The sequence below is a fragment of the Aspergillus eucalypticola genome (genome assembly GCF_003184535.1).
Source record: "Aspergillus eucalypticola CBS 122712 chromosome Unknown BO83scaffold_11, whole genome shotgun sequence".
Lineage (NCBI taxonomy): Eukaryota > Fungi > Ascomycota > Eurotiomycetes > Eurotiales > Aspergillaceae > Aspergillus > Aspergillus eucalypticola.
Genome location: NW_020290285.1, coordinates 602,556 through 626,881, shown reverse-complemented (window position 1 = coordinate 626,881; position 24,326 = coordinate 602,556). Strand labels below are relative to the sequence as shown.

Sequence of the window (24,326 nt, the reverse complement as noted above, 5' to 3'; positions counted from 1 at the left end):
GGGTTGTTTTGAGGTGGGTAGGTTCATTGCCTAAGCGCCTAAGGCCGCACTAGCGCCACCGCCCTGCAAGTCTGGCTTTGCTGATGCCGGCGGGCGATCCGCAGTAACTATAACTTCTGCTATCACTACTCCTTACAGAGAGACGTCTAGAGACCGAATTTCACTCATGAGGGAAATCGAAAAGGACATGCACGTGGCAAGTGTCAACATACTCCACTGATACATAATCCAGCATGTATTCCAGGAATTTATCCCATGATTCAGTCCGACCCTGATATCTGACCCATCCTTTCGCCTGCGAGCAAACCCCAATAAACCAGCCCAAGAAGTAATCAACATAGGAAATTACATGAAAGGAATGAATGTTATTCTGAAAGAACTACTGCCGAAATGTTGGCCTCCGATCATGAAGCACAGCGACAATAGCCCTATTGCGAACACTCCGACTGCTGACAAGACCTCCGTCTCACCAAACTTCGGGCTCTCTTCTGCGCCGTATCCAAAGCCTTGCATTTCCTCGCATCTCGGAGGCGTTCTTTCACCGCACCAAGGTCAAGTGCATGTGCATGAGAGCTGATCTTGTCCCATGTGCCACTCATCATCTCTCTGGCTCCTGTATGCACTTTATGGGTCTGAGCCTGCAGTGCAGACGAGACAGCTAGAAGTGGCTGCACAGCACCTTTCTTGACGACTTCGGTAAACTGCTCTGATCGGGACACTACTATGTCCTTCGTTTCGCGGGATATTTGCACCGACTCGGGTCGCAAAGTAGACGCCTCTTTCCGTAGAAAGTGGGCCCTTCTTACAACATCTCCCATGAGTACTTGCAAATCGGTGCAGACCCGACCATAGACCTCGGACAGTCCGGTCTGCGCAGTGGCAAAGTCTCGTAAAATCTGAGAGGCAATAAGATGGGCTGCGCGTTTCCAGTTCTGGATCTTCAACCACGGTGTCCCGAAGTCCACAGATGTTGTCTGTATGTGGGGCTTCGTTGTAATCGTAGTTAGTGTCACATCCACCTGACCGTATGCATCCGCGCGATCTAGTTTCAGCGTGTACACCCCGTCGAATAACATTGAGAGTTCATACTCGAGAGGCTTGCCATTCCGACTGACTTGGACGTGAAACTTTGGCTGTTTTTTGCCAAGTTGGTGAGGCGGCTTGATTACAAGATGGCAATCACCGACCACCTGGATTTCAAACGAGTCCGTCAATTCATGCCGTTCGGAAACATACTGTACGCCTTCTATCAGGTCGTGTAATAGCGTGTTGCTGCTCACATGGTCCCCTCGCAGCTCAGGGTCGCCAAGCGATGAAGGCAATACGGAAAGTGATGTCACCGTGTGCAAGAAGCTGGTAGCTGGGACACTGCTCGAAACAGGAGTGACAGCTTTGGTTAGTGTATGGTCAGCATATTGTCGAGAAAAGGTCGAGTTAGCGGCCAGCATGGCTGTATGGCCTAAGAATACGAATACAATAGATAGGATACTGAAAGCAATGAAACGATACGCAGACATCGACACCCCATAGTCGCCAATATAAGGACGAGAGAAGTCTTTATGGATGGACGTGCACCATTCCCAGAATGAGTTGGTGCGAGGGGAATCCAGATTCTCCAACGCCATTTGACATGGTTTTCTGGGACAGATGGTTGCTAGGGACGCCAGGTTTCTGTTGAGTTGCCCGGGTGTAATACTTTCAAAGGTCTTCAGATCGATAGGATACCTCCTGAGAACCTTGGACTTTCCGTCCAGGGCATTGCGGAATTCCAGACACATGTGGAGACTGTGGGGATTAAGAGGGACAGGGTCTCTAGACATCGTCCAGAGCGGCTTTTCCGAGATGACCATAGTCGGAACACCGTGTCGTTCCATGAGGATGCGGGCCATTTTCTGGCTCTCGATGTCTTCGGGAGTATCAGTGCCAGATAGGAAAAAGATGGCGACATCAGGTAGCGCCCATTGGACCGAAGATGAAATACAATAATCGGCCCCTGACCACATCGAAGAGCATGGTGGCCGACCCTTGAATTTGAGTGTGATTGTGCTGGGCTTGTCCATATGGGGATCCGCGGTAGCCTCGGTGCATTCGTCCACAATAAGCTGAACATGAATGGGGAGGAGCTCGGCGAAATTGGGAACTGCGCCTGCACCAAAGGACGTTGGAACGACGTGATACCTGGACGACTCTGTAGAACTGCTCTCGAAACCGCTATAGGTGCTCGACACTAACACATCCCCGATTTTATCGAGAATGATGTTTCGAAATTCAGGGCTGCCAATATATACCACGTGGAAAGGCTTGTCGGTGTCAAGGCTTTTCCTAGTCATAGTCTGCTGCACAGTGGCCGTGACAGTGGAGCCTTCTGACCTGTGAGGAAGCTCCTGCTCCAGTTCTGCTGTGTCAGATCCTTCGAACACTCGAATGGTATGCTTCAGTTCTACCCGTTCAATCTCGGGCCAGTTCTCCGGTTCAATGAACTCGATGGACTCAACCGACTGCCGTAAAGCTGTCTTGGTGGTTAGGTTGCTGTCATCGATCGAGTTTCTTATGTGAGGGAAGGCCGATGAAAGTTCCTGGGACACTGAAACGTTGCTCCTGGATTCATAGCCGTCACCATCGAAACCGTCCTCGTCATTTGTATCAATGTCGCTGTTGCTGGACCGGCCATCGAGACTTGCTACGTCATCAGGGCCGGTCTGATCGATCAAAGACCCGAGATCTGTCTGTTCAGATCGAGTGCCATCTTCTGAGTGTACGTCGGATGCACTCATCGTCGCCCAGCTTTCGCTTAGGGACTTGGAGTGGTGTTCCATTGGAGTTGACGTCATACTGATAGGCCGCGATCGCGATAACCACTCCTCTACAGAGGCACTCAACGGAGGGAGAGTGGGATATTGTAAGCTCGAAGCGGTTGAAGGGTGTTGGGAAGGCCTGGGGTGAGGCTCTGAAGAGTCAGCCATGGTGTTTGCGAGTGAATGTTCATCAGTAAGGTTCTTGAGGGAAAGAGCAAGTGAAGAGCTGCAGAGTGGAGCTTTGACCGGAAGCAGAGGACGACGGATAAGCTCAGGAATGAAGAGAATGAAGAGTCAGCGGAAGTATACGTTAACTTCAACAAAGCAAGTTCTGCTGTCTACTACAGGAACACTCTGGCTGGGGAGAGTCTGCCTGGATTGTCCGAGCCTAATAGGCAGATGCCCGATGACAGCCTAGGCGGACGATGAATTGCAAGTGGGGGGTGAGGCGCTTGATGCTGCTGTTGTTCCTCGCGGCCCGGGCGGAAGATTAGGTCAGGTGCCTCACTCGGGGCAAGATGGATGTAGTTCATCAACGTGTTTTCGGAAACTAGCGGTAAGTGGAAGGGGGAAAGCCTTGTAAAGAGAAACCGACCGAGGGTGAGTTGTGGAAAATGGGGAGCAAAGGTAGTAGGGAAATGCAACGGTCAAGGGAGATAGATAGATAGAGATGACTGGAGTGACTGGACCGGAAGAGAAGGTGACGGCTATCTTGCGCGGGGCACCTGACATGGGATATCACGGCAGTCGTGACTGGAGGTCACTAAGTATACATCCACCCTCTTTCTGGCTGGGTCAGGTGGGAGTTAAGGTTTCCGTTGCTCAGGCTTAGCGGTAAGAAGTAGTAGTAGGTGTATGTTGGCTGTCTATCATGGCTGTAGGAGACGCCAGTGACCCCAGCTCCAAACTATCGCCCCGATAAGGCATCCGTTATCAGGCGACTATCAGGCCACTACACCCGATCTAGACTAGTAGGCCCCTCCCCCAATCTTGGGAGAGGGTCCATGGAAGTCTTGGTCTTGATTCTCCCCTTTGACCCTTTCCTTATTTTTCCGAGAACTGAAGATGACCGAACAGATAGATAGATAGTATTATTTTACCACCAAATACCAGGGGTACTTCACATTACTAGAGTATCCCATGCAACTATGGACAAACAAGTAACTTCAAGACTTGGAACCATGAAAATATCTGGATGCGCGTAAAAGTGTAATTGAATGAAGGGAATAAAACTTCCCGTTTCAGCAGGAGAGAACAAAGAGAAGCATATAAAGTAGATATGTACATTTCATGACATGATGTGGGAAGAACGGGGCGTCGAACCAAAAAGAAATATTCAAAGGGGAAAAGAAAACAGCAGATTGATGTCCAAACAGCAGAATAGCAACACATGAGGCTTGCGCCAGGTGGTGGTAAGTAGGGACAAAAGGCATTTGTAAGGTGCTAGTATGGTAGGGATGGCCCGTTCAGCAGGAGGTAAATAAATAGGCCCCAAGAGATCTGCAACAATGTCTGCTCGTTGTCGGTCGGCGATCCTTCTCTTGTTCATACAACACCCCCCCCCCCCCCCCCCCAATAACAACTGGATATTTGCTGTTCGCTGCCTGACAATGTCAGGGGTAAGCCACGACGAGGGCGAATGAGAAACCACCCAAAGCATGTCTACCACCAGACATTGGGTATCGCAAGCAGACGCATCCAGCCACGCAACCTCGCAACGTATGTTTGTGCTCAGTACGAGGAACGACATTGCTTCTGGCCTGCCATCGGCCCAAAGAACCGAGCAGCAACGTGGTCCAGACGAAAATGATTTGGTAGCCGACTTGGATTCCCAACAGTACGGCCTTCTGAGCATACACTTGTTTTCTTTTTAGAGTGATTGCGGCAAACCAGGTGAGATATACGAAGCACGCTAGATGTATTTGTCCATATTGATGAGAATGGTCACACCGTCTTCCACGTAAGAAGCCGTCAGATCCGTATAACGCCGTCCAGAAACCCACAGCCAACGTAACATGCAGGCTCAAGCAAATAACTCCAAGGGCGAACCGAGTAATGCTCATAGTCGAACAAATAGGTACGGAAACCAGGAGGCGAAGATTATACAGCGAACATTAAAGGGCAACAATCCGAATCTATGGGGATGCCCATCCTCCAGCAACTTCGACCCATTCGGCGAGACAACTGCCCTGCTTGCCTTCAACATCCACAATGTCGGTGTCACACCTGCACCTGCAACCGACACCGTTCTCCTTGACGGGATCAGGGTTCGCCCAATACTCGTCTTCTTCAATGCGCTCCTTTTCGTCCTCGGTTGTCGTCTCCAGCCAGGGGATTCGGGGCAATTGCCGTGCAGGAGCGTTGGCAGGACAATGCTGAATAGTAGTGTGCCGATAGCCGAAGTCACGGAAGTAGTGGATGTCGCTGGGGGACAGGAGAATACCGGCGGCCAATGAATGGATAGGCGCATCACCCCACTAGATCAATCAGTTAGTCATATCCAAGACGAGGTCAGGTACGCGAGGACATACTCTCTCCATCCAGAAACCTCCACTCTTATCCATCATGTCGAAGAACTCCTCATATTCCTTGCTGCGGAAGAAGTCCAACCGCGCAATCTCGAAGTTACTCCAGAAGTGGCACATGTTGTACTTCTCGCCTTCCATGGCTTCCGGGTCAACATCGGGAACAGTATTTTCACCAGGCTCATTTTGGAGGATCTCCTCAGGGAGTTTCTCTTGCTTTTCCTCCTCGGGCTTCGGCTCTTCTTCTGGTTTCTCCAGGAACATCTCCCACAATCCCTTCGATTCCAAGTTGTGTTTCCGCTTGTAGGCAGATGCGTAGCGGAAAATGTTGGGGACGGTCTCGCGAAGCTCCTTGACAGCGATCGTGAAGCCGTAGGTCTTGTTTGCTTCCGCCATCTTGATGAATGGATCACTGATTAGGATGTCAGTATACTACCGATACGCAAGGATCCGTGGGGGGTCGTACTATGTGATATCGCAGAAGTACTTGATCTCAGGCTCGAGACGCCAGTACCATTCATATTTCATGAGCAGGGGGTGCTTGTAAAAGTGGCTATTCAACGGTCAGGATTAGCGACAGCGGAGTGGAAATGGTTGGGAAACTTACCCGGAATAGAATCGGCACATATGATGGTAACTCTCCATGCCTCCGTACATGATGGCGGCGTCACCCTGTTTCCGAACGCCCTCTTTGGCGACTTCATGATCAACCCAGTCGGGGTAACCCCACATAGACTCATCGATCTTGCCAAACTCAACGGGGGCGCTGGTGTAGTTCTTGACCGTCGCCTTGAAGGCGTCATCGAAATCACCATCGTTCAGGAAGACGTAAGGGTAGTGGAACCAGCGGTTGAAGTGTCTTTCAATGGACTTGAGCGACTGAATCACTCCGTCTAATTCCTTGTTTCTGGCAAGGACGACGAAAGCGGCATTTGCGCGCGGGGCGTCTGTTTTCTCGACGGGGAGACAGCCGGTAGCGAAGACTTTGTCATATTTCTCGCTAATTTTCCTGTAAAATCGGTGCGTGGTTAGCTATCGAAAATTCTGTATCTCGTGCCTAGCGAGTAGAACGAACCTGATAGAAGGCGGAGTACCGGCAGGGATGAGGATACCCCCAGGGGAAGCAGGATGTCGAACAAAAAGTAGTAGGATAAGGACTATTACAAGGCATGGAAATAGTAAAACAAATCCCAGGGGTATCGAGATCGAGGAGTTGCCCTTTAAACGTATCCTCCGTTTGAAGAAAGCGAATCTGGACAGATTACGGCCTTTCTCGCGCGACGAGTCATCTAGGGGCAGACTCGGCGTGGAGGGCAGCCATTTCGTAACCCGTTGAACGAGGCCCATGGGTGCAAAAGATGGGCCACACGGCTGATTGAACAGCGATGGCACACAGTAGTTTTTCAAGTATCAGCAGTCAAATGGAACAACGAGTTTCTCAGATCGAGACCTCTCTTGTCGGATATTAACCCAAAGGGAATCTCGATGACAAGAGATATGTACGTCCGCACGCGAGCGCCGAAGAGCGAGACTCTTGATTTATATTTCACTTTCCAAAGCCGAGCGATATGAGAACACAAGAGAGCGATTAAAGAGTATTATAATCGAGATTGGATGGAGAATTCCGATCTAGACGAAGCGAAGGGTCGAAATAAAGAGCGGCCGGAGGAAAGCCTCCTTTCTCGCCAACTTTTCCCTCTCAGTCGGCCAAGCAGAGGTGGGCGGGGGGAAAGTCGACAGCAACGCAAAGGACTGGTGTCCGGAGCAATGAGGCCGAAGACACGATTGTGGTCGACGAGGTCATTAATCACGATCAGTGGGGGAGGTGGCAGGCTGAGGCTGGGTAGAAGCCGAGAGCTGCGGGAGGGCAACCGATGGAGATGAAGGCTCGAGAGAGGATTATTTGGGGATGGGGATGGGTGGAAGTTCCGCCAAGGCCAGGGAGGCGCAAGCGGTCGTGGTCACAGATGGTAATTTACAGCCTACCCTCCAGCTCGGGAGTCGCGGCTCTCCTTTCCAGGCTGGTATTCTGGGTAACGTATTACACTTAGCCTATTTGCGGTAGTCCAACTGGTTCTCCCTTTCGTTCTTGTCTCGTTTTCACCCTCTTCCCAAATCCCTCTCTCTCTCTCCGAGACCAAATCACTGGCGGTAAATTATTGCTGACTTGGTCGGTTAGATTGGTGGCACTTTAGTAGAATGACCAAAATTACGTCTAAAAAAGGGACTATAGAAACCACACAACCCTTGTACTGTGATTATTGGAGGGCACTAAAGGGAAACGAGTCAAGACAGCACCACCGAGAGAAAATTCGGGCCTGATGAGCGGTAAGAACTAGGAATCTATTATCTGTACCGGCCTTACCGACCCAGCCTTTGGGACTTTGGAAGTTGGGAGAGTTGGTGCATGCAAAAGACCCTGAAGCTTAACCTGCACAACACGTCCTCCTTGAATCATTCTTAATTTTGGCCGGGCGGAATCTGGCAGTCGTCAGCAAGTGTCAAAGGGTATTTTTTCTGGGCCCTTTGAGTTCACGATCAGCATGGCGAACCACCTTGAAGGGCAATTAGAAGTTGAGAGACCACATTGGATTTCTATTTATGTTTAGTGTTTTTCCAGAACCAGTTCCTCTCGTTCGTTAGCTTGGCGCGACCGTCGTCAGACACCAGAGGGTTTAGATCACCGCGGGATGCAACCACTCTCCCTTGACCACGCATGTGTGTCTTGGTAAGTAGTAGTAGGCAAGACAAACTACCCTAAAAGGGGCCAACACTAGCTTGCTTCAAGCTATTGTTTTGCTTTTCTCCGCCTCTACAGTTCTTATAGAAACGAGAGAGCACCGAGATCTTCTTACCTTCATCTTCACACTTAGCCATGAGCCGATGGAGACGGAGGGACATGGCTCGTTCATCCTGTAATAAATGGATCTGTTCGCATCTCTCTCTCACTGTCCTGCAAACTCGGGTCCGAGATCTGACTCGGTTTTCGGATGCAAGTTCTGCTGGGGTTGATTCATTGTATGAAATCAAGACTGATAATCTCCTACACAGATGGCAGGAGAATAGGAGATCTGTAGTCGACTAATGGTAGCATTTTATCTACTATCTCATAGGTTACCTCTAGCAACCTAGCTACGTGGTTTACTAGGAGATAAATACTCCATACCGTTAGTTAAGTAGATAGAATAGATACTCAGTAGTAGGTTCTAGCCGGTGAATTCGGCCCGACTGAGCAGGAGGTGTATTGTATGGTAAAAGCGGGCCATTGGTACCTGGTGGTATTACGAGCCGGTAATTTATGCATCCAGAACCCTGAAATCCCACCGGGACCCACACGTGACCCCGGTCCTAAGGGGGGGAATCTGTCAAGGTGGCCTTTTAAGGCTTTACTGGGACACACGGCAGTCTTTATCCCGGATCCTGGATAGAAACGGATGCCTTCGTTAGGATCCCGAAAGAAACTCCCGCTTGAGTTTCGCCCAGGGCATGGCAACTGGCTTGACAGAGCTTATACATACATAGTAAGTTTGATCATTGTCTATCGCGGGATCTCACAAATGACATCACTACCGGGAGAATAACTGCAAGTTTTTCATGGCGCGAGGAAGCATCGTGCGGAGCTTTCGCGGCTGAGCTGTCACATCACTCAATGCGTCGGTGAAAGCATGTAGGTCGGTAGATAGTTTAGCTACCTTTATATGCTACAACTTATGTAGGTACACGCAACATGCATGCCGGGACGATAACTCATCTCATGCACGTCCGTCTTCAGGCATCATTGCTGGTACTGTATGTAGTGTAGTACTTACGTATTGTCCGTCATGATCTGCAGCGCGGTCAAGGGACTGTCCATCTATCTATCTACTACTCGATACTCTCCGGAGAGTAAGTAATAACTTACAGTACATACATAGTCCTATTATTAGCCACCCCGTGTGGGCAATCAGATCCGTGGATCTGCCGTGTATAACTGTAGAGATCATATCCATACATGATTCACGTAGGTGATGAACCCGAAGAATGTCGGGGGAGAAGACCTGTCTTGGAAAACTTAAAAACGTGGTGGTGTGGTTGTTGCGTGAGGGAGCAGATGATAACTACTACTAGTAGATAGTAGAAATGGGGGTCTGGGTCATGGCTACTACCCACGAGGTATGGGAGCCCGTTTCAGTCACACTTAATTTTCAGTCACACTTAATTATCATTGCCAAATATCATCCTATGATTGTTTTCCAGCATCTGTTCCTAATATTGTGGTTGTTCTTCCTCCTCCCCCTTTTCCTTCAAACTGAATCAACAAAGGGTTTCATAAAGGGAGTCTTGCAGTCCCATTCAAGGAAGGGGGGGGTGAGAAACCGGTCTATTGCGAGGAAAAGGATGGCAGAAGGCGCGAAGGTGAAACGGCAGGGGGAAAGAGCCCGTCGAGGGTCGAGGGTCGAGGTTCCAGCTTCCAACGGGACTAAACCCAGATGATCTCCAAAACAAAAAAAACGTCCATGCGTCCCGTTGAATTGGGAAAATTAGAAAAAAGAACCTCCGCCCCCTCTCTCCTCATCTCTTTTTCGTCCCCGAGAAAGGATCCCCTTTTTCTCCTCCTAACCCTTGGGATCCGTTTGGTGAGGGAGTCGCCGCCTTTTTCACTTGAGTCATGATACTTCTCTATTCTGTGTGAACCTACTTACTGGTTGTCGTCACGGCGAGCACTTCGTTACTTCATCGCATTCCCTCATTGCTCCTCCCCCCGTTGTCGCTTCCCACCCGCTCACCACTCCTTTTGGCACAGCCTCCATGACCCTGTCGGCCGCGACCGACTTTAATCGTCAGCAGCCAGATACTACTACTTGGCCAATATTTCTGCCTACCTTCTTCTAATCTTGCTTGCCGAACTACTACCACTCACTATCTATCGATCTTTTCTCGTTACAGTTCTTAAAGTGGACGCCCGTCCCGGTTTGCCGTCCAGCCCGGTATAGATAGCGCTATACACTCCTTCTCTCCGCTCGCGCGCCGTTTTGAATACCACTTGCACACGACAGTTATCTCCGACACAGACCTTTGATCCTAGCACGAGCTTCTTATAATCATGACTCAATCAATTCCCACATCGTACGCACCGGTTGCAGAAGGGAATCCCAAAGCGCCCGCGATCCAGCTACCCGATGGCACCGTCCAGACGTCGGCGCTTCTAGTTCCGAATAATCAATCTGCTCATTATCGCAGCGGCCATGTGAACTTGGACACTTTCTCGCCTGTCAATGAAAATGGGAGCTTTGAATTCGATCGGGTCCTGAAGACTGGAAAGGTGTTTCGCCGCGTGAAGCACAAACATGTTAGTCGTTTGCGCCGTCAGCCGAGCTCGGTCTAGAACCAAACTAACTCTGTCAAACTAGGCATTCAGGGCCTCCTGGAAACCGGCATATCTCGTTCTACGTCCCAACCTTCTGTCGGTATACAAGGATGAGGAGGCCACGAGGCTCCGAGCCTCTATCACGTTGTCTGAGGTCACGGCAGTTGCGTCGGTCAGGTCCCCCCGATCCAACCGACAGCACGTTTTTGGCGTTTTCTCTCCGTCGAAGAATTATCGTTTCCAGGCATCTTCAGAAAAAGAGGCCGAACAATGGATTAGACACATCCGGTCGGAAACCCGCATGGACGAAGACGAAGAGGCCTTCCTCGCCTTATCAAAGAATAGCGACACCGCCGGAAACACCAAGCGCCGCATCTATGACACCACCGACCACTCCGATTTTGATCAGCGCGGACGACCCAGTTCTCCGGAAGTCGGAGATTCATTGTCACCCACTTACCATTCGAGGCGTTTCGCCTCGCCCCATGATCACTCGGGAAATGATATCACGTCATATTCAGAATGGTCCGACGGCCCTGGGAACAACAATGGCGTTCGCATGACATCGCCTTCCATTCAAAACCAGCCTGCATCAGTTCATAGCGACGGACCTTCCTCGATTCCGCGCAATGAGTCCGCAGTCCTACGTGACCCGGAGAGAGTGGTATGCAATGGGTATCTTCAATGCCTCAAAATCAAGGGATCTATGCGCCACTGGAAGCGACTATGGGTTGTGCTGCGCCCGAAAAGCCTTGGTTTCTACAAAGATGAACAGGTATGGATTTTATTATTTTGCTATTCCTCTAGCATTGAATTCTATAGTCATGACTAACCATGCCATGTTCAAGGAGTACTCTGCCGTCAAAGTCATACCCATGGCACAGGTGATCGACGCTGCTGAAGTCGACCCTATGTCACGTTCGAAACACTTCTGTCTTCAAATCATCGCGGAAGAAAAGTCGTATCGACTATGCGCACCGGATGAAGAATCTCTTGCAAAGTGGCTAGGTGCTTTGAAGAGCATTCTCGTCGCCCGCAAGAAACTGGAGCCTGCGCCCGGAGCAGCAGGCCTCCGTTAAAGGAAGTACACTGTATAACAGATTCCGGGACCCCTTCGGATCCCGCCCCTTCTATACATTCTTTCAAGTTTTCTCGATATCCCCTTTGGATTCTGGCTAGTCTACTTCAATTCTTACCCAACTATTCTCCTTTGTGGTTTCCATGTTCGCCGGTATTATATTACTTCGCACTTGATCCTGTTTGATGATACATACCCAATGTTCTTCATGATATTTTGTCTTAATGTCTTGTGATTTTATAACTGATTGTACGAGATGTTGAGACCCCGCGAGTAAGAGACATTACAAGTTGGGTTAGTCTCGCGTATGGCTTGATTGTCCTGGATGACATGAGAAGTGATGCGGGTTTTGCGTGCTCTTCATGTATCTCTTCACCCTTCTATTCCTCCCACCCAGCACACCTTGTGTCTGTCAGTGGTCTTGTAATTCTATTTAGTACCAATAATGCTCTCTGTGCTTCAGACATGAGCAACATTGTATCAATGCTAACTTCACTACCAAATTTGCTTCCATCCTCAGCAGTTCCTCAATCAGTAATAGTAAAGTAAGCCCCTTGCCTACTACCTATCTAACGTACCAACACCTCCATAGCAGGTATAGATACTTATCACCTATCCCTTCCATACTCATTACCACCATCCCCAGGAATAGCCTCATACCCAGCGCTAGCACCAGCCCCTCCCCTCCCAACCACCACCGCAGGCCCCTCCCCATCCACCTCCCGACTCTCCTGATTAACCACCAAAAACGACAAAAACACCACCGTAGCCCCAGCCCAGTACAACCCGCTCGCATACTGTCCCTGAAGCACGATCTGGCCCACGAGCGAGAGCGGGATCGTCAGACTCAATCCCACGGTTACTACTAGTGGTGTGGTGAGAAGCATCGCGTAGGCCCAGGCGATGTCGGAGGCGAGGGAGGCGAGGGCGTTTACCTATATTTTACAATTGGTATTAGTTATCTGTGTATTGCTGACGTGAGAGAGGGTTTGGGGATGTGGGGGGGTAATACCAAGATAATCGTCCAGACTCTCCCCGTATCAGGCATTCCTACAGATTCTATACCGAGGACGTGAAGAATGATGAAGCCCGGCCAGAGGAGGACCGTATTGAATAGGCCTACTAAGCCGAAGAATAGTTGCATGTTGACGCGGGATTCGTCTCCCACTTGCTTTTTTAGCACGATGGTGTATACGCCGTATAGGATGGCGCTGAATGCGGCCATTGCGTCGCCGAGGGCGATTTCGCCGGGGGTTTTGGAGGGGAAGGTGCTGCCGCTGCCGCTGCTAGTGTTGTTGTTGCTGGGGTTGTCGGCGGGTGACATGTCGACGCGGGAGATGAGGATGATGCCGATGAGAGAGGCGATTACCCCGATGAGTTTGCGGATGGTGAAGCGCTCGACGCCGATTAGGGCGCCGAAGATGAGGGTCCAGACTCCTGGTTTGGAGTTAGTTTTGGTGGTGTGAAGTGGTTGGGGTACGTACGTACCGCTTGTTGAGGTGAGGATAGTGGTGCTTCCTACTGTTGTGTATTGGAGACAGCCCATTGCGAAGTAATTTGCCTGATTGAGTCAGTATTGGAGGATGGATGACACTATTGATCGCTAGTACTCACGGAGAACTAGTGCGTGTTAGCTTTTGCGTCTTTATACAGTTGGGAGATTCAGTGTAGCGATATGCTTACCCATAACAGACAGAACTCAAAGCTCAATTTAGCTGTCGCCTTCAATCCCAGCTTAGATGGCTGACCTCGGGGTGCAGCATTGAATCTAGCACCAGCCCATGTTTCAGGGTCTTCATCCTCGCTGCGCCAACGCTCCCCACCTGCATTGTGACTGAGTATACCCTGTGCCTCGACGTTGGTATCATGAGAATCGAGGTGCTCCAACAGACTTTTGAAAGACCGAATACGGTAGAGCTTCCCTGCCCGCCATAGTTTCAAGAGCCGCCTAGAGAGAATTGTGAAAAGAGGAAGGATGAACAACGAGGTGTTGATGTATGTCACGAAGAACGGTTTTGAGTATGTATCGTCGGCGAATATTGTCTGTGACACATAGATAGAGACGAAATTAGCACGACACCGGGTATATTATATAACGAAGGGTCAAGAGTAGTCAAGCACATACACTGGCGAGGAAATTCGAGGCCGTCCATAGGAAGACCACGACAAGCAGCAGACAAATACCCAATGTTCGTCTTGCGGCGCCGACCAAGATCGAGCCATCCGTAGTCTCGGGTGCTTCCATGGTTTCTGAGTCCATTCCGCGTACTTTCTCTGGCTGTCAGTAGCGGGCGATAAGAGAAGGACTCGCTGTGAGTCCAGGCTCTATAGAGTTCCCCGCCGGCGCACGCGATACGAGGTATAATAGACCCCCCGGACCGCGAGTGATCTTCCTAGATCATGGGCGCAAATAAAAGGCCGTACACGTTGAAAGACACCACCTGTTCCAGCAGGCGATAAAGAAGGGGGCGTGGACGGAGCAAGATCGGGGGGATTCACCGGAGGAGAGAGAGGGAAACCGGAGGCGGAGTGACTCTGCGGTGTAACCCGAACTGATAACGCCGAGCATCACGAGATGCGCCGAGATAAGCACGCGACGCTTAGTCGATCCTGATCTCCTCCACCATACCACTGGTTCTTTGGCCAGCGGGATCCTCCTTGCTTCTCGGGTTCTAATTGGGAAGGAATTAGAACTAACTATGAGAAACATAGGTCTTGCGTAATACAACACTAGATGTGTGGTAATTGCCTACTTAACCGGCTATACTGTACAAGGTTTCAGCAGATAAGCAATAATATTCCAGACTCCTACAGAACATGATAGTACCTTCGTACCAGAAAAGCAAAAGGGAAATATTAAGCAGAATCAAGACCATCAACGGATATCCCATGCGAATTGACAGGCAAACACAAGACAAGGAGCGTGACACATGAGGAGCTCCATAACTGTATAAGTGCAGGTGTTCCCAACAGAACAGCTACGCTCTTCCAAGCTCAAAAGTTCATACGAGGCATTGATGTGCTCTGACAAGCACGAAGTGGGAGCGTTCGGAGGCGCGTACAGCGAAAATGGAGCGGGCTTGAAGCAGAAATATAAAACGTTCGCAAGGCATGTCTAGTAAAGGAGTCATTAACAAGCGCATCCGTCACGCTCACCATCAAGGTGAATGTTGATCGGGTCGCTGAACTCCCCACTAAATTCTTCTGCCTCTTCTTGTGCCAGAGCGCTCCGGGCGATGACTGAGTGCAAAATCAGCCATGCATTACAATCAAGTAGACAGGACAAGTAACTAACCTTCAAAAGCCTGCTCAACGTTGACGGCTTCCTTGGCACTCGTTTCGAAGTAGGGAATGTTGCCCTTCGACTGGCAAAACGTCATAGCCCGTTTCGAAGAGATCATCCGCTTGCTCTCTTCCACATCGATCTTGTTACCAATCACAACCTGAACTCTAATCAGTATTCGTGTCTACCAGTCTTGACCATCGCGCAAATCATGCGCCTAGGTCAGATAAGATTGAAGGAAAGAGAAGTCCTTACAAAAGGGAAGCTCTCAGGATCCCTAGGGCTGGCCTGGATCAGGAACTCGTCGCGCCAGCTGTCAAGGGCCTCGAAACTCTTCGAATTGTTGACATCGTAGACCAGAACGCAGCAGTCCGCACCGCGGTAGAATGCAACGCCGAGGGACTGGAATCGCTCTTGTCCTGCAGTGTCCCAAATCTGTTGACAACTGGTTAACTCCAATCCCCAAAATCGCTCCGTTCATCTTCGCAAGCGGGGAAGTACATGCCTGCATTGTCACTAGCCGATCATCGACTAGAACCTCCTTGGTGAGAAAGTCGGCTCCGATTGTGGCCTTGTAGCTTGCGCTGAACTTTTTGTTGACCTGTTGAGCGAGATGAGGATGAGTGGGGATCCGAGGAACAGCTGGGAGATAAGGCCACCGACATATTGGTTCATCAAACTCGTCTTACCGACGCCGCTATCACCCAGAATGATAACCTAAGAAATTCCGAGAACTATGTGAGTAATTGAAGCTTTCATCGAGGCGGCTTGGCCTGCATGAGTCGGGGCAGGCGAGGTACCTTCAACAAGACCTTCTTCCGTGACGACATGGTGGAGATATGAGGGGGCTGTGAGTGTATGAACAAGTCAAGCTCTGTCTATAGAAGGGGAAAAAGCAAAGAGATGTTCGATATAATCCCGTCAGCGCAGCGAGGGATGCAGTCAGTTGGCAGAGACACCGAGCGAGTCGGGTAGTTGTTGTCAAGTAACAAACAGGAAGAGTGATGGTTGGGCCTGGACGGTGAACTGAGCCGAGCTAACGGCGACGGCGGCTTTCGATGATGCACGCGGACGTGGGCGGTGGAGATGGCGGTCAGCGCCCCATCCACCCGTCAGTGACAAGAGAGTCCATTCTTCCCCTCACGCTTTCAATTAGTGTGGCAGGTCGTTGGGGTTGTCGTGGTTTAACTCGTTTGGTTCCTTTATTAACCTAGTAACATCTGTGAATATAGCTATACGTCTCTCCCTCGGCGACTCTGAGCTCCACCATGGCTCCATGATATGAGGGGTCCGCCGTCCGTCCGCTAGATAGACTCTCACCTTATCACCACTTGCTATCAAATGGCCCACTGGAAAGAGGAGTACTCCGCCGCGCTGGCGGCTCGTGATCGACGAGAGAAAGCCAGCATAGCTATTTACGATGCTTGTATGTCGATCACCCTCACTTTCTGGGGTAGTTCACATTCCGGAAGTATTCTGACCATTTGCTGACCATCATGATCAAAACCATTAGATACCCAACTGGCCGATCGCACGGTTCAGGGAGCAGCGGCTAGCAATCCACCGAGCTCAGATCCGGTTGAAGCACAGCATGTACCATCCGACACTTCAGCATCCCGCTCCAGCAAGGCGCTATCAGGAGCAGGAGCACAAGACCCATCTCTACAAGAGACCCTCCTAGCAACACGTGCAGACCTGGCTGAGGCGCAGCGGTCACGCTCCGAACTGCAGGACCAGCTCACACGCATGACTGCTGATTTGGAGAAGCTGCGAAAGAGAAGCACTCAGGATAGCAGACGGATTCGCTCATTTGAAAATGAGATCGCCCATCTTCAACTACGCTTAAAGGATCGAGATGAGGAGTTGCGTGGGAAGGCAAAGTTATTGGAGGTATGCTGCTCCCTTCCCTCCTTTCTTGGGGTCCTTCTAGTGTCGCTGACACCACTTCAGGATTTCCAAGACGAGCTGGCATCGTTGAACCTTCAACTGAATATGGCTGAAGAGCGGTCATCCCGGCTGCAGAAGGAGAACCAGGATCTTGTTGATCGCTGGATGGCTAGGATGGGTAAGGAAGCAGAAGCCTTGAACGAAGCCTCTAAATTCTCATAGAGAGGGCTACGCGACGAACCGACACGGCCATGATTTTTTTACCCGCCCAAATTGGATGGCTCATTGATATATAATACCTTCGTAGAATACATATTATATCCGAATGATGCTGTGTCTTGTCATAGGCACACGAACAGAAGCTATGATTCTCAAGAAATGTCTTTATCTACTACGTTTTATCATCCCAACATTATCTTCCCCTACGTATTACATCTTAATCCAGAGGCCAGAGTACTCCTATAGACGTAAGCAGAAAACTGGCCAGTGTGGTAGTGTTATTGCCATATGCTGATTAGCACTGTTGAATGAGAGACAACTTGATGCCTTAAACCATACCTTCGTCTAGAGTGACGAGATCAAAACACTTTACAGTTCGCAATAATAGGTACGTACCCCTTTCACCATGGATATGATACAGAGATCTATAATGTTAACCGGGTATATACATGGACGATGATGAAAAAGATCGCTTCGAGTTCCACAGCTAAGCCCCATCACTAATTCTTCTTCTTCTTGGCAAGGCGCTTTTGAGCCCGGATATCCTTCTTCATACGAGAATCCACAATCTTGTACTTGCCCTTGACACCACGAGGACGTCCAGAGATACCCCTGTTGTTTCCCTTGGCAACCACCAGCTTCACCTGCTGCTTGGGCTTCTTCTTGGTAGCCCTGCTCATCAATCTCGCAATAGCCTGCGACTTGTCACGCTCACTGAGGGCTTCGTCATCTGCCAACAGTGCAGACTTCTTGCGCAACTTCTCCAGTCGCTGAGCGGCCTTGAACTTCTTACGGCCCTTGGCTTCCATAACCTTCTTGATCGGGCGAGCGTTAATGGCGCGCATCTTCTCCTTGATTGCGGCTGCGGCCGCCTTGGTGATAGGACGGTTCTGGATACTGTGCTTGTTCTCGTCGTCAAGGAACCACTCGGGGAGACCATCACTATCGCGGAACGCAAATCGGTTGAAGCCATCGTCAACGACATCAGAAGACTTCTTCTCGCCAGTGGCCATCTGTTGGGCGAGAGCCATAGCTTCAGCAGTGATGATGTCGATATCTGAGTAGTAGAGTCAGCATTAATTGTCCAGGGTACAAGGCAAAGACATGCCACATCTGCGAACTTACCGAGCTGCCCGTTCTTCTTCCGTGGATCCTCAAGCTCTTCAATATCTTCTTCATCCGAGTCTTCCATCGCCTGAACAGGCTTCTTGGATTCCTTTGCCTTCTTCTTCTCAGACTCCTTGCCCTTAGGCCGAGCCTCCTTAACTTCGATGGCGCTATCTTCATCTGCCACTTCGTCATCTTCATCCTCGACATCGTCGATGTCTTCTAGACCTTGGAAAATATCTTGGTCGAAGAATAGCGATGCACTGTTGGAAAGGGAAGCTGACTTGGGAGCTTTGTCGCCGGCGGAGCTAACTCCAAGACCCTCGTCGTCGGAGTCCTCATCATCTTCCTTGTCATCATCGGAAAAGCCATCCCAGGAGTCGGCTTCAAAGTCCTTCCTGGCCTTCTTTGCCCGTAGCTTCGTGTCCCGGTCCTCCTTGCGGTCCTGGTATTGCTCGTACAAGTTGTCAAGTTCCCGCTCCAGACGGTCTTCCTCGTCATCGCTCTCCTCGAAGTCAGACTCGGAAGCACTGTCTTCGCTATCACTTTCAATCGTTGCTTCATGGCCGGCAGCAATGGTGTCCCTGATTCCACCTCTCTCGGCGCGCTTGAGCGAGAATGTGGCATCCTCGCCATTAGGTCCCAGTTGCTCCTTTCCGATATCCATGGGTGTCGTCATGTGCATCTGTAACCGAACGATTTCCTTGCGCTTCCTCTCGTTCTCCTTACGGCGCTCTTTCTTCTGCTTGGAGGTTTCCTTTTCACGAAGGCGCATCAGCTCCTCTTGAATGGCCAGCTCGTCATCCATAGGAGCGACCTCCGCCACTTCTTCGGTCTCATCCTCCTTGGCTTGACCACCCTTCTTCACAGCGAGACCGAACTGCTCCCGCACCTTCAGTCGCCACCTGAGCAGGTTCCTGAATTCCTTCTTACCCAGAATCTTGAGATCCTCACAACAGGCTTTGATTTCGTCGGTCGTCTCTTCTAGTCTCTCCAGAGTGGCGAGGGCAAGGTCACCACTTGGGGACTGTTGGAAGCTAAGTTTGTTGCATGAACCCAGGATGGCAATGGGATCAGTGGTGTTGATGAATTCAGTAACCGGGACCTCCTTGAATTGCGTGTAATCGCCCTCTTCGTAACCCTCTCTCTTGCGCTTCTTCTTCTCCGGGTTGAACACCTTGGCCTCGTTGTTGGGGGTAGGGTCCGCAAGTTCTGCAAAGACGTGCTTGGGATCGAGGAACTTCGGGTCAATGCGCTTTGGTGCCTTGTAATTGCGACAAACAACGAAGATTTCTGCAGAAACGTTTCGAGAAGACGGAGGTTTCGTCGCCTCCACGGACGCAAAGAGTTGCTTGAAAACCCACAGGAGCGGATTGTAGTCCTTGGATCTGAAGACCTTCGTAACGAATGTACCACCTTCCGCCAAGAACTCCGTAGCCAACTTCAAAGACTGCAACACCAGCTCTGCCTGAGAGAAAGCATCCTGAACCCAGGCGGTACCGACATTGGGAGCACCATCGTGAAGTACGGTATCAGCCTTCCAGTGCTTCAGGTGCTGTCTGATTGTTGTGCGACACTTCTCGGTCGTAATATCGCTCTGGAAAGTGATGACTCGGGGGATCGGCTTAATAGGCGCAAGATCGACACCGACAATGATACTCTGTGCGGGCATGCATTCTGCAGCAACTTGACACCACGACTGTGTTGCGGAAGTAGTCAGCCACCGGACTCGGCGTTAAAAATCACACTGATGGGTTGTACTCACACCGGGTGCCGCGCAAAGATCGAGAACGACTTTGCTCTTCTCCAAAAAGCCATACTTCTTGTTCAGCTGGATCAGCTTGAAAGCAGCTCTCGCTCTGTAACCCTTCTCCTTCGCCAGGCGATACCACTTATCCAAACGACCTTTACCATGCTAAGTCATTGTCAGTACTGGGATTCCCATGACCGCGGGACAGACCAATGCCGCATTACCTTCTTTTGAATCGCCATCTTGAGAGATGGGAGGTCGAGACACACTCGACGAAAAAAACGAACCGCTAAACAGAAGACTGCGGATGCAAGTGGGTAGGAATGGTGAAAGCGGTACAAAAGAATGTATCCAGGAAAAAAAGTTATCGGCGGCCTGGATGGATCCTTTCCTGGTCTTCTCCACATCGGCCCCGAAAAATAAAAATTTCCCCTTCCAGCCCGGATGCATGTGGCGGTGCAGGAGCCAGCAGCACACCAGCCACACCACACCAGTTCACCGCCTGAGGCGGCGAGGCAAACAAAGACGGTCAGCAGAGAGCATGTGACGTGATGTCAGGCGTGATGCTGGCCCGATTTGGCTGATAACCAACCAAAGACCCGCGCTGATCCTCCGGCTGCCATCGCTGGTGGCTAGTCTGCTGGCCTTGCCCCCATCATAGCATCTCCTTTCACTTGGTCTTAGGCTTTTCCATGCTTTGATCTGCACCTCATCTCGCATCGGTGATGTTATTAGTTAAGCTTTCATGCCGTCGATGGGATCTCGTAAGAGAGTAAAGCCCAGCCCCCTCGGCGCGGACTCCAAGTCCCCAACAGCGTCCGACGATGGTGCTACATCGCTTTCCGCAGGCGGAGACCATGCAGAATCAAGGAACAGGGGGAGCACTGCGGTGAGTCCGGGTTTTCAGTAGCCCTATATCTTCTTCTGCATCCGTCCTGTATATCTAATATCTCATTTGGACTATCAGAGTTGGTATCCTGCTGTCTGGCCGGCAGTCTCCAGAGCATCCAAAGCGGCTCCCGTTACCGAGGTTGCCCGTGAGAGCATCTCCGCTGCTCAAAACTTAGCACCCCGACTCACTTCCCGCTCAACTCCTCAGCTTGATTCTCCTAAGCCATTCCGAAATCCCTCCCTCCAGCTTACTCGGAAAGTCGGCGCATCCAGCAGGTCTCTTCCTGCCGACGCTGCGACAACGAAGATAAACATAGCTTCTGATGGCACTACATTCACCCCTGAAGAGGATGCTAAGTCGTGCCCGGCTGGCATAACAACGCAACCGACCGAGGAAGAAGTATCGAGAGACCAAGAGACAGTAGCTGCGGATGACGCTGATAAGGGTCAATTGAGTGCTGCTCCCAAGTCTACTACAGATGATAACCGGGACAGTGCTGACGCAGGCCCGACGTCGACTGTCCAAACGGGTGGATGGTTTTCATGGTTTTATGCCCCGTCAACAACCGACAATTCTGCCCCAAAAGATCCGGTACCAGATCCTGTTCCAGCCCCTGTGCCAGAGCCCAGTCCACCAGAGCCTAGTGAAGAATCACCCGTGAAACCCCCTGTATCGAAAGACGAAGAGCAGGCAACCTCGGAAGATCAGGAGCAAACAGAGCCAGATAGGCCGGAACAGGGTAAGCCTGAAGAAACGCATGATAGTTCGCAGAACACTTTAAAACGTTCTTGGCTTCAAATGTGGTACGGTTCATCAACAAAGGGGCCAGAAGAGCCTGCAAGCAAGCCTCCAGATGACGTGGATAAGCCAACCACGCAAGACGTGCAGACGGAACCTGCACCAACTCAAGATCATGATACGCAAGGGGCAAGCAGTCCCGCTACGATACCTGTGAAGGACCCGAAGCCCTCTGGATGGTCATTCTGGTTCAAAGAGACTTCGAAGGGACTTGATAAAGAGGCCCCACAAGAATCTCAGATCGCTAGCGCCTCTGTTATGCCAGATTCTTCTCTGAAAAAAGCAACCATTGAAGCCGAACCGGAGCCAGAAGCAAGGGCTGAGATTGCGAAAAAGGGAAGCGTTAAGCTTAAGAACAATAAGAGCAGCTCTGCACTACCTGATAAAACCACATTACGTCCAGAAGCAGGTCTCAATGACTTGGTTCCGGGGCCACCTGAGGCTGCAGCTTCGAAACAATTGCGAAAAGTCTTACCCAATCAGGTTTTGCCAAAGTTTCACGAAACTTTTGCTGTGCAAGAAAAGCCCAGTTTGTTGCAGACAATAGGGCGATATTTCCACTATGGTAAAGAATCGAATAACAGACACGTCCATATGGTTAAGGATACGCCCCCTATCAAAAGGGCATTGGCAATCGGAATACATGGGTACTTTCCTGCACCGTTAATCCGGAGTGTCCTCGGCCAACCAACAGGCACCTCGATCCGATTCTCGAACATGGCAGCGGAAGCCATAAATACCTGGGCTGACGACCATGGTTATAAATGCGACATCGAAAAGATTGCCCTGGAAGGCGAGGGACGTATAGCCGAGCGTGTCGACCTGTTGTGGAAATTATTACTCAATTGGATGGAGGAGATCAGAAAAGCCGATTTCATCCTGGTAGCTTGCCATAGTCAGGGTGTCCCTGTTGCGATCATGCTGGTCGCCAAGTTGATATCCTTCGGCTGTCTCAATGCAGCGCGTGTCGGCATCTGTGCTATGGCTGGTGTCAACCTAGGCCCATTTGCAGACTTCAGGTCCCGCTGGATCAGTGGCTCCGCCGGAGAGCTATTCGAGTTTGCCTTGCCTTACAGCCAAGTCTCCAAGGACTATGAATCGGCGCTGAGAACCTGTCTCGACTTTGGCATTCGGATATCGTACATTGGAAGCATCGATGACCAGCTGGTTTCTCTTGAGGTAAAGAGAGCCTTACATCACCCCTTTTTCTCATGCTCAGATACTAAACCACATGTTCTAGTCCTCCCTCTTCGCCCCGGTAACCCATCCATACATCTACCGCGCAGCCTTCGTCGATGGCAGAGTCCACGCCCCAAGCTTGTAAGCCGACTTCTTTCCCTCTCAACATAATAAAAGCGCATCTAACACACTACCAGTCTCTCTCACTTAGTCGGCTTCGTCCTCAAGCTCCGCAACCTAGGCATCCCAGACCACGGTCTCATCCGCGAGCTCAGCTCCCCCCTAGCAGGCAGTCTATACAGTGGAGAAGGGCACTCCCGTCTCTACGATGACCCATCTGTATACCGGTATGGTTCTACCCCCAGCCCCAGTGTCCTCCCAACCACAATACTAATAAGAACAAACAAGTCTGGCCATCGAATTTGCCCTCGAAACATCCACCATTCACAGCGCCAATCTGCACATCAAACGCACCCAACCGGCCCCTGCAAACCCTTACATCCTCCCCTTCGCGATGCGCGGTATTCTCGAAGAGGAATACGTCCGCCGCGAACTCTACGACGAGACCATGGAACTCCTACGCCAATTCGACGACTGGAAGCCCACAAGCAAGGTGCTCAAGGATGTCAAATTCCGGTTAGAGGGAATACGGTCGAAACTATGAGGCCTATCTCCTCTCCTATCCCAGCTTTCTCTCTTTCCTTAACACAAAAAAGAGAATCTTCACTATAGATAGCAGTTACTTTATCACTTAAGTACAATAGTTTGTCAAGCTAAGCCAAGCATAGATAAATAATGGGAGGTTGTTTCTTTGATTGATTGCTAGAAGTTTCGAGACCCAACGTACTGTATTTCATTTAATATGTGTATATATCATCCTCGTCTTAGCATCCTCTTAACTAACCATAACTAGTACTACTAAGTAGTACCCAATCCATCCCCAGTTCATATTCAAACCCACCTCGACATACTTTCCACTAAAGAACTAAGTACTCACACAGCCGAAGGCTACTTACTTATTAGTACCTTCAATCCTAAGACCTAGGTCACTCCAATCCATGCACAACAGCCTGGGTCATACTCTAACAAGTAATTTAACCCTGTCAGGAAACCTAGCATAGCCCTCCGGCCCCTCCCTGATCTGATCTTTTACTTTATGATATTACTGCATAGGGAAATCTAAGTTTCTCCCCTTTCATGCATTCATTGGCTCGTTTCACGATCTGCATATTTCAATTTTTATGTCGTCACACATTCTTTGTTTTATTCCTTTTTTTTTGTGTGTGTGTGTGTACGTATTAAATCTAATTTCTTTCTTGGCGGGAATTTCAAATAGCTAGCTAGCTTCTAGATTAGCAATGGCTACGCAGATGGATTAGATAAATAAATTCATGCATGTGAGCTAAGTAGATAAATGATCCTGCGTGGTTCTTTGGCGTTTTGATTTTCTTTTTACATCGTGGCCT

The 24,326-nt window shown here is 50.3% G+C and overlaps 9 protein-coding genes across 9 annotated transcripts; 3 read left to right on the top strand and 6 right to left on the bottom strand.

Annotated features, from left to right (window-relative positions):
- Window positions 1-90: 90 nt before the first annotated feature.
- BO83DRAFT_25670 (uncharacterized protein) lies at window positions 91-3,131 on the bottom strand. Its single transcript, XM_025527048.1, has one exon. The coding sequence runs from the start codon at window positions 2,961-2,963 to the stop codon at window positions 429-431; it is 2,535 nt and encodes an 844-aa protein (XP_025388557.1). The 5' UTR covers window positions 2,964-3,131; the 3' UTR covers window positions 91-428.
- Window positions 3,132-4,005: 874 nt separating this feature from the next.
- BO83DRAFT_25589 (uncharacterized protein) lies at window positions 4,006-4,950 on the bottom strand. The gene has a single exon (XM_025527046.1). The coding sequence runs from the start codon at window positions 4,648-4,650 to the stop codon at window positions 4,132-4,134; it is 519 nt and encodes a 172-aa protein (XP_025388556.1). The 5' UTR covers window positions 4,651-4,950; the 3' UTR covers window positions 4,006-4,131.
- Window positions 4,791-6,792, bottom strand: BO83DRAFT_25620 (glycosyltransferase family 15 protein). The gene is made up of 5 exons (XM_025527047.1): window positions 6,396-6,792; window positions 5,928-6,329; window positions 5,787-5,873; window positions 5,327-5,732; window positions 4,791-5,272 (listed from the first exon to the last, which is right to left on the bottom strand). The coding sequence occupies exons 1-5, from the start codon at window positions 6,665-6,667 to the stop codon at window positions 4,931-4,933; spliced, it is 1,509 nt and encodes a 502-aa protein (XP_025388555.1). The 5' UTR covers window positions 6,668-6,792; the 3' UTR covers window positions 4,791-4,930.
- Window positions 6,793-10,098: 3,306 nt separating this feature from the next.
- BO83DRAFT_25540 (PH domain-containing protein) lies at window positions 10,099-11,911 on the top strand. Its single transcript, XM_025527045.1, has 3 exons — window positions 10,099-10,649; window positions 10,711-11,442; window positions 11,516-11,911. The coding sequence occupies exons 1-3, from the start codon at window positions 10,404-10,406 to the stop codon at window positions 11,744-11,746; spliced, it is 1,209 nt and encodes a 402-aa protein (XP_025388554.1). The 5' UTR covers window positions 10,099-10,403; the 3' UTR covers window positions 11,747-11,911.
- A 200-nt stretch (window positions 11,912-12,111) lies between these two features.
- BO83DRAFT_407992 (DMT family transporter) lies at window positions 12,112-14,236 on the bottom strand. Its single transcript, XM_025534004.1, has 6 exons — window positions 13,871-14,236; window positions 13,429-13,788; window positions 13,360-13,365; window positions 13,234-13,306; window positions 12,758-13,182; window positions 12,112-12,680 (listed from the first exon to the last, which is right to left on the bottom strand). The coding sequence occupies exons 1-6, from the start codon at window positions 14,003-14,005 to the stop codon at window positions 12,354-12,356; spliced, it is 1,326 nt and encodes a 441-aa protein (XP_025388553.1). The 5' UTR covers window positions 14,006-14,236; the 3' UTR covers window positions 12,112-12,353.
- A 257-nt stretch (window positions 14,237-14,493) lies between these two features.
- rab7 (Rab family GTPase YPT7) lies at window positions 14,494-16,042 on the bottom strand. Its single transcript, XM_025531189.1, has 6 exons — window positions 15,829-16,042; window positions 15,692-15,745; window positions 15,534-15,629; window positions 15,284-15,463; window positions 15,041-15,188; window positions 14,494-14,985 (listed from the first exon to the last, which is right to left on the bottom strand). Exons 1-6 carry the CDS (start codon window positions 15,856-15,858, stop codon window positions 14,876-14,878), a joined length of 618 nt encoding a protein of 205 aa, XP_025388552.1. The 5' UTR covers window positions 15,859-16,042; the 3' UTR covers window positions 14,494-14,875.
- A 145-nt stretch (window positions 16,043-16,187) lies between these two features.
- Window positions 16,188-17,311, top strand: BO83DRAFT_378183 (ATG16 family protein). The gene is made up of 3 exons (XM_025531188.1): window positions 16,188-16,454; window positions 16,542-16,918; window positions 16,979-17,311. Exons 1-3 carry the CDS (start codon window positions 16,370-16,372, stop codon window positions 17,135-17,137), a joined length of 621 nt encoding a protein of 206 aa, XP_025388551.1. The 5' UTR covers window positions 16,188-16,369; the 3' UTR covers window positions 17,138-17,311.
- Window positions 17,312-17,512: 201 nt separating this feature from the next.
- spb1 (rRNA methyltransferase spb1) lies at window positions 17,513-20,359 on the bottom strand. Its single transcript, XM_025529390.1, has 4 exons — window positions 20,216-20,359; window positions 20,007-20,156; window positions 18,260-19,940; window positions 17,513-18,191 (listed from the first exon to the last, which is right to left on the bottom strand). The coding sequence occupies exons 1-4, from the start codon at window positions 20,231-20,233 to the stop codon at window positions 17,635-17,637; spliced, it is 2,406 nt and encodes an 801-aa protein (XP_025388550.1). The 5' UTR covers window positions 20,234-20,359; the 3' UTR covers window positions 17,513-17,634.
- A 260-nt stretch (window positions 20,360-20,619) lies between these two features.
- BO83DRAFT_407988 (uncharacterized protein) lies at window positions 20,620-23,662 on the top strand. The gene is made up of 5 exons (XM_025534003.1): window positions 20,620-20,880; window positions 20,959-22,860; window positions 22,922-23,001; window positions 23,058-23,207; window positions 23,269-23,662. Exons 1-5 carry the CDS (start codon window positions 20,737-20,739, stop codon window positions 23,522-23,524), a joined length of 2,532 nt encoding a protein of 843 aa, XP_025388549.1. The 5' UTR covers window positions 20,620-20,736; the 3' UTR covers window positions 23,525-23,662.
- The last annotated feature ends 664 nt before the right edge of the window (window positions 23,663-24,326 follow it).

Bases quoted from the DNA above. Each gene is read 5' to 3' on its own strand.
- BO83DRAFT_25620 (XM_025527047.1), bottom strand. From the start codon at position 6,667: ATGGGCCTCGTTCAACGGGTTACGAAATGGCTGCCCTCCACGCCGAGT. The intron at 5,733-5,786 runs GTACGACCCCCC...CATCCTAATCAG, and splicing joins TACTTCTGCGATATCACATA to TGATCCATTCATCAAGATGG. The intron at 5,273-5,326 runs GTATGTCCTCGC...TGATTGATCTAG, and splicing joins GAGGTTTCTGGATGGAGAGA to TGGGGTGATGCGCCTATCCA.
- BO83DRAFT_378183 (XM_025531188.1), top strand. From the start codon at position 16,370: ATGGCCCACTGGAAAGAGGAGTACTCCGCCGCGCTGGCGGCTCGTGAT. The intron at 16,455-16,541 runs GTATGTCGATCA...CAAAACCATTAG, and splicing joins CATAGCTATTTACGATGCTT to ATACCCAACTGGCCGATCGC. The intron at 16,919-16,978 runs GTATGCTGCTCC...ACACCACTTCAG, and splicing joins GGAAGGCAAAGTTATTGGAG to GATTTCCAAGACGAGCTGGC.
- spb1 (XM_025529390.1), bottom strand. The intron at 19,941-20,006 runs GTGAGTACAACC...TCCGCAACACAG, and splicing joins ATCTTTGCGCGGCACCCGGT to TCGTGGTGTCAAGTTGCTGC. The intron at 18,192-18,259 runs GTAAGTTCGCAG...TCTACTACTCAG, and splicing joins GAAGAAGAACGGGCAGCTCG to ATATCGACATCATCACTGCT.
- BO83DRAFT_407988 (XM_025534003.1), top strand. From the start codon at position 20,737: ATGCCGTCGATGGGATCTCGTAAGAGAGTAAAGCCCAGCCCCCTCGGC. The intron at 20,881-20,958 runs GTGAGTCCGGGT...TTGGACTATCAG, and splicing joins GGAACAGGGGGAGCACTGCG to AGTTGGTATCCTGCTGTCTG. The intron at 23,208-23,268 runs GTATGGTTCTAC...AGAACAAACAAG, and splicing joins GATGACCCATCTGTATACCG to TCTGGCCATCGAATTTGCCC.
- BO83DRAFT_25589 (XM_025527046.1), bottom strand. From the start codon at position 4,650: ATGCTCAGAAGGCCGTACTGTTGGGAATCCAAGTCGGCTACCAAATCA.
- BO83DRAFT_25540 (XM_025527045.1), top strand. From the start codon at position 10,404: ATGACTCAATCAATTCCCACATCGTACGCACCGGTTGCAGAAGGGAAT. The intron at 10,650-10,710 runs GTTAGTCGTTTG...CTGTCAAACTAG, and splicing joins GCCGCGTGAAGCACAAACAT to GCATTCAGGGCCTCCTGGAA. The intron at 11,443-11,515 runs GTATGGATTTTA...GCCATGTTCAAG, and splicing joins GTTTCTACAAAGATGAACAG to GAGTACTCTGCCGTCAAAGT.
- BO83DRAFT_25670 (XM_025527048.1), bottom strand. From the start codon at position 2,963: ATGGCTGACTCTTCAGAGCCTCACCCCAGGCCTTCCCAACACCCTTCA.
- rab7 (XM_025531189.1), bottom strand. From the start codon at position 15,858: ATGTCGTCACGGAAGAAGGTCTTGTTGAAG. The intron at 15,630-15,691 runs GTCGGTGGCCTT...CTCGCTCAACAG, and splicing joins CGAGTTTGATGAACCAATAT to GTCAACAAAAAGTTCAGCGC. The intron at 14,986-15,040 runs GTTAGTTACTTG...TTTTGCACTCAG, and splicing joins CGTTGAGCAGGCTTTTGAAG to TCATCGCCCGGAGCGCTCTG.
- BO83DRAFT_407992 (XM_025534004.1), bottom strand. From the start codon at position 14,005: ATGGACTCAGAAACCATGGAAGCACCCGAGACTACGGATGGCTCGATC. The intron at 13,183-13,233 runs GTACGTACGTAC...ACTCCAAACCAG, and splicing joins TATCCTCACCTCAACAAGCG to GAGTCTGGACCCTCATCTTC. The intron at 12,681-12,757 runs GTATTACCCCCC...TGTAAAATATAG, and splicing joins GAGTCTGGACGATTATCTTG to GTAAACGCCCTCGCCTCCCT.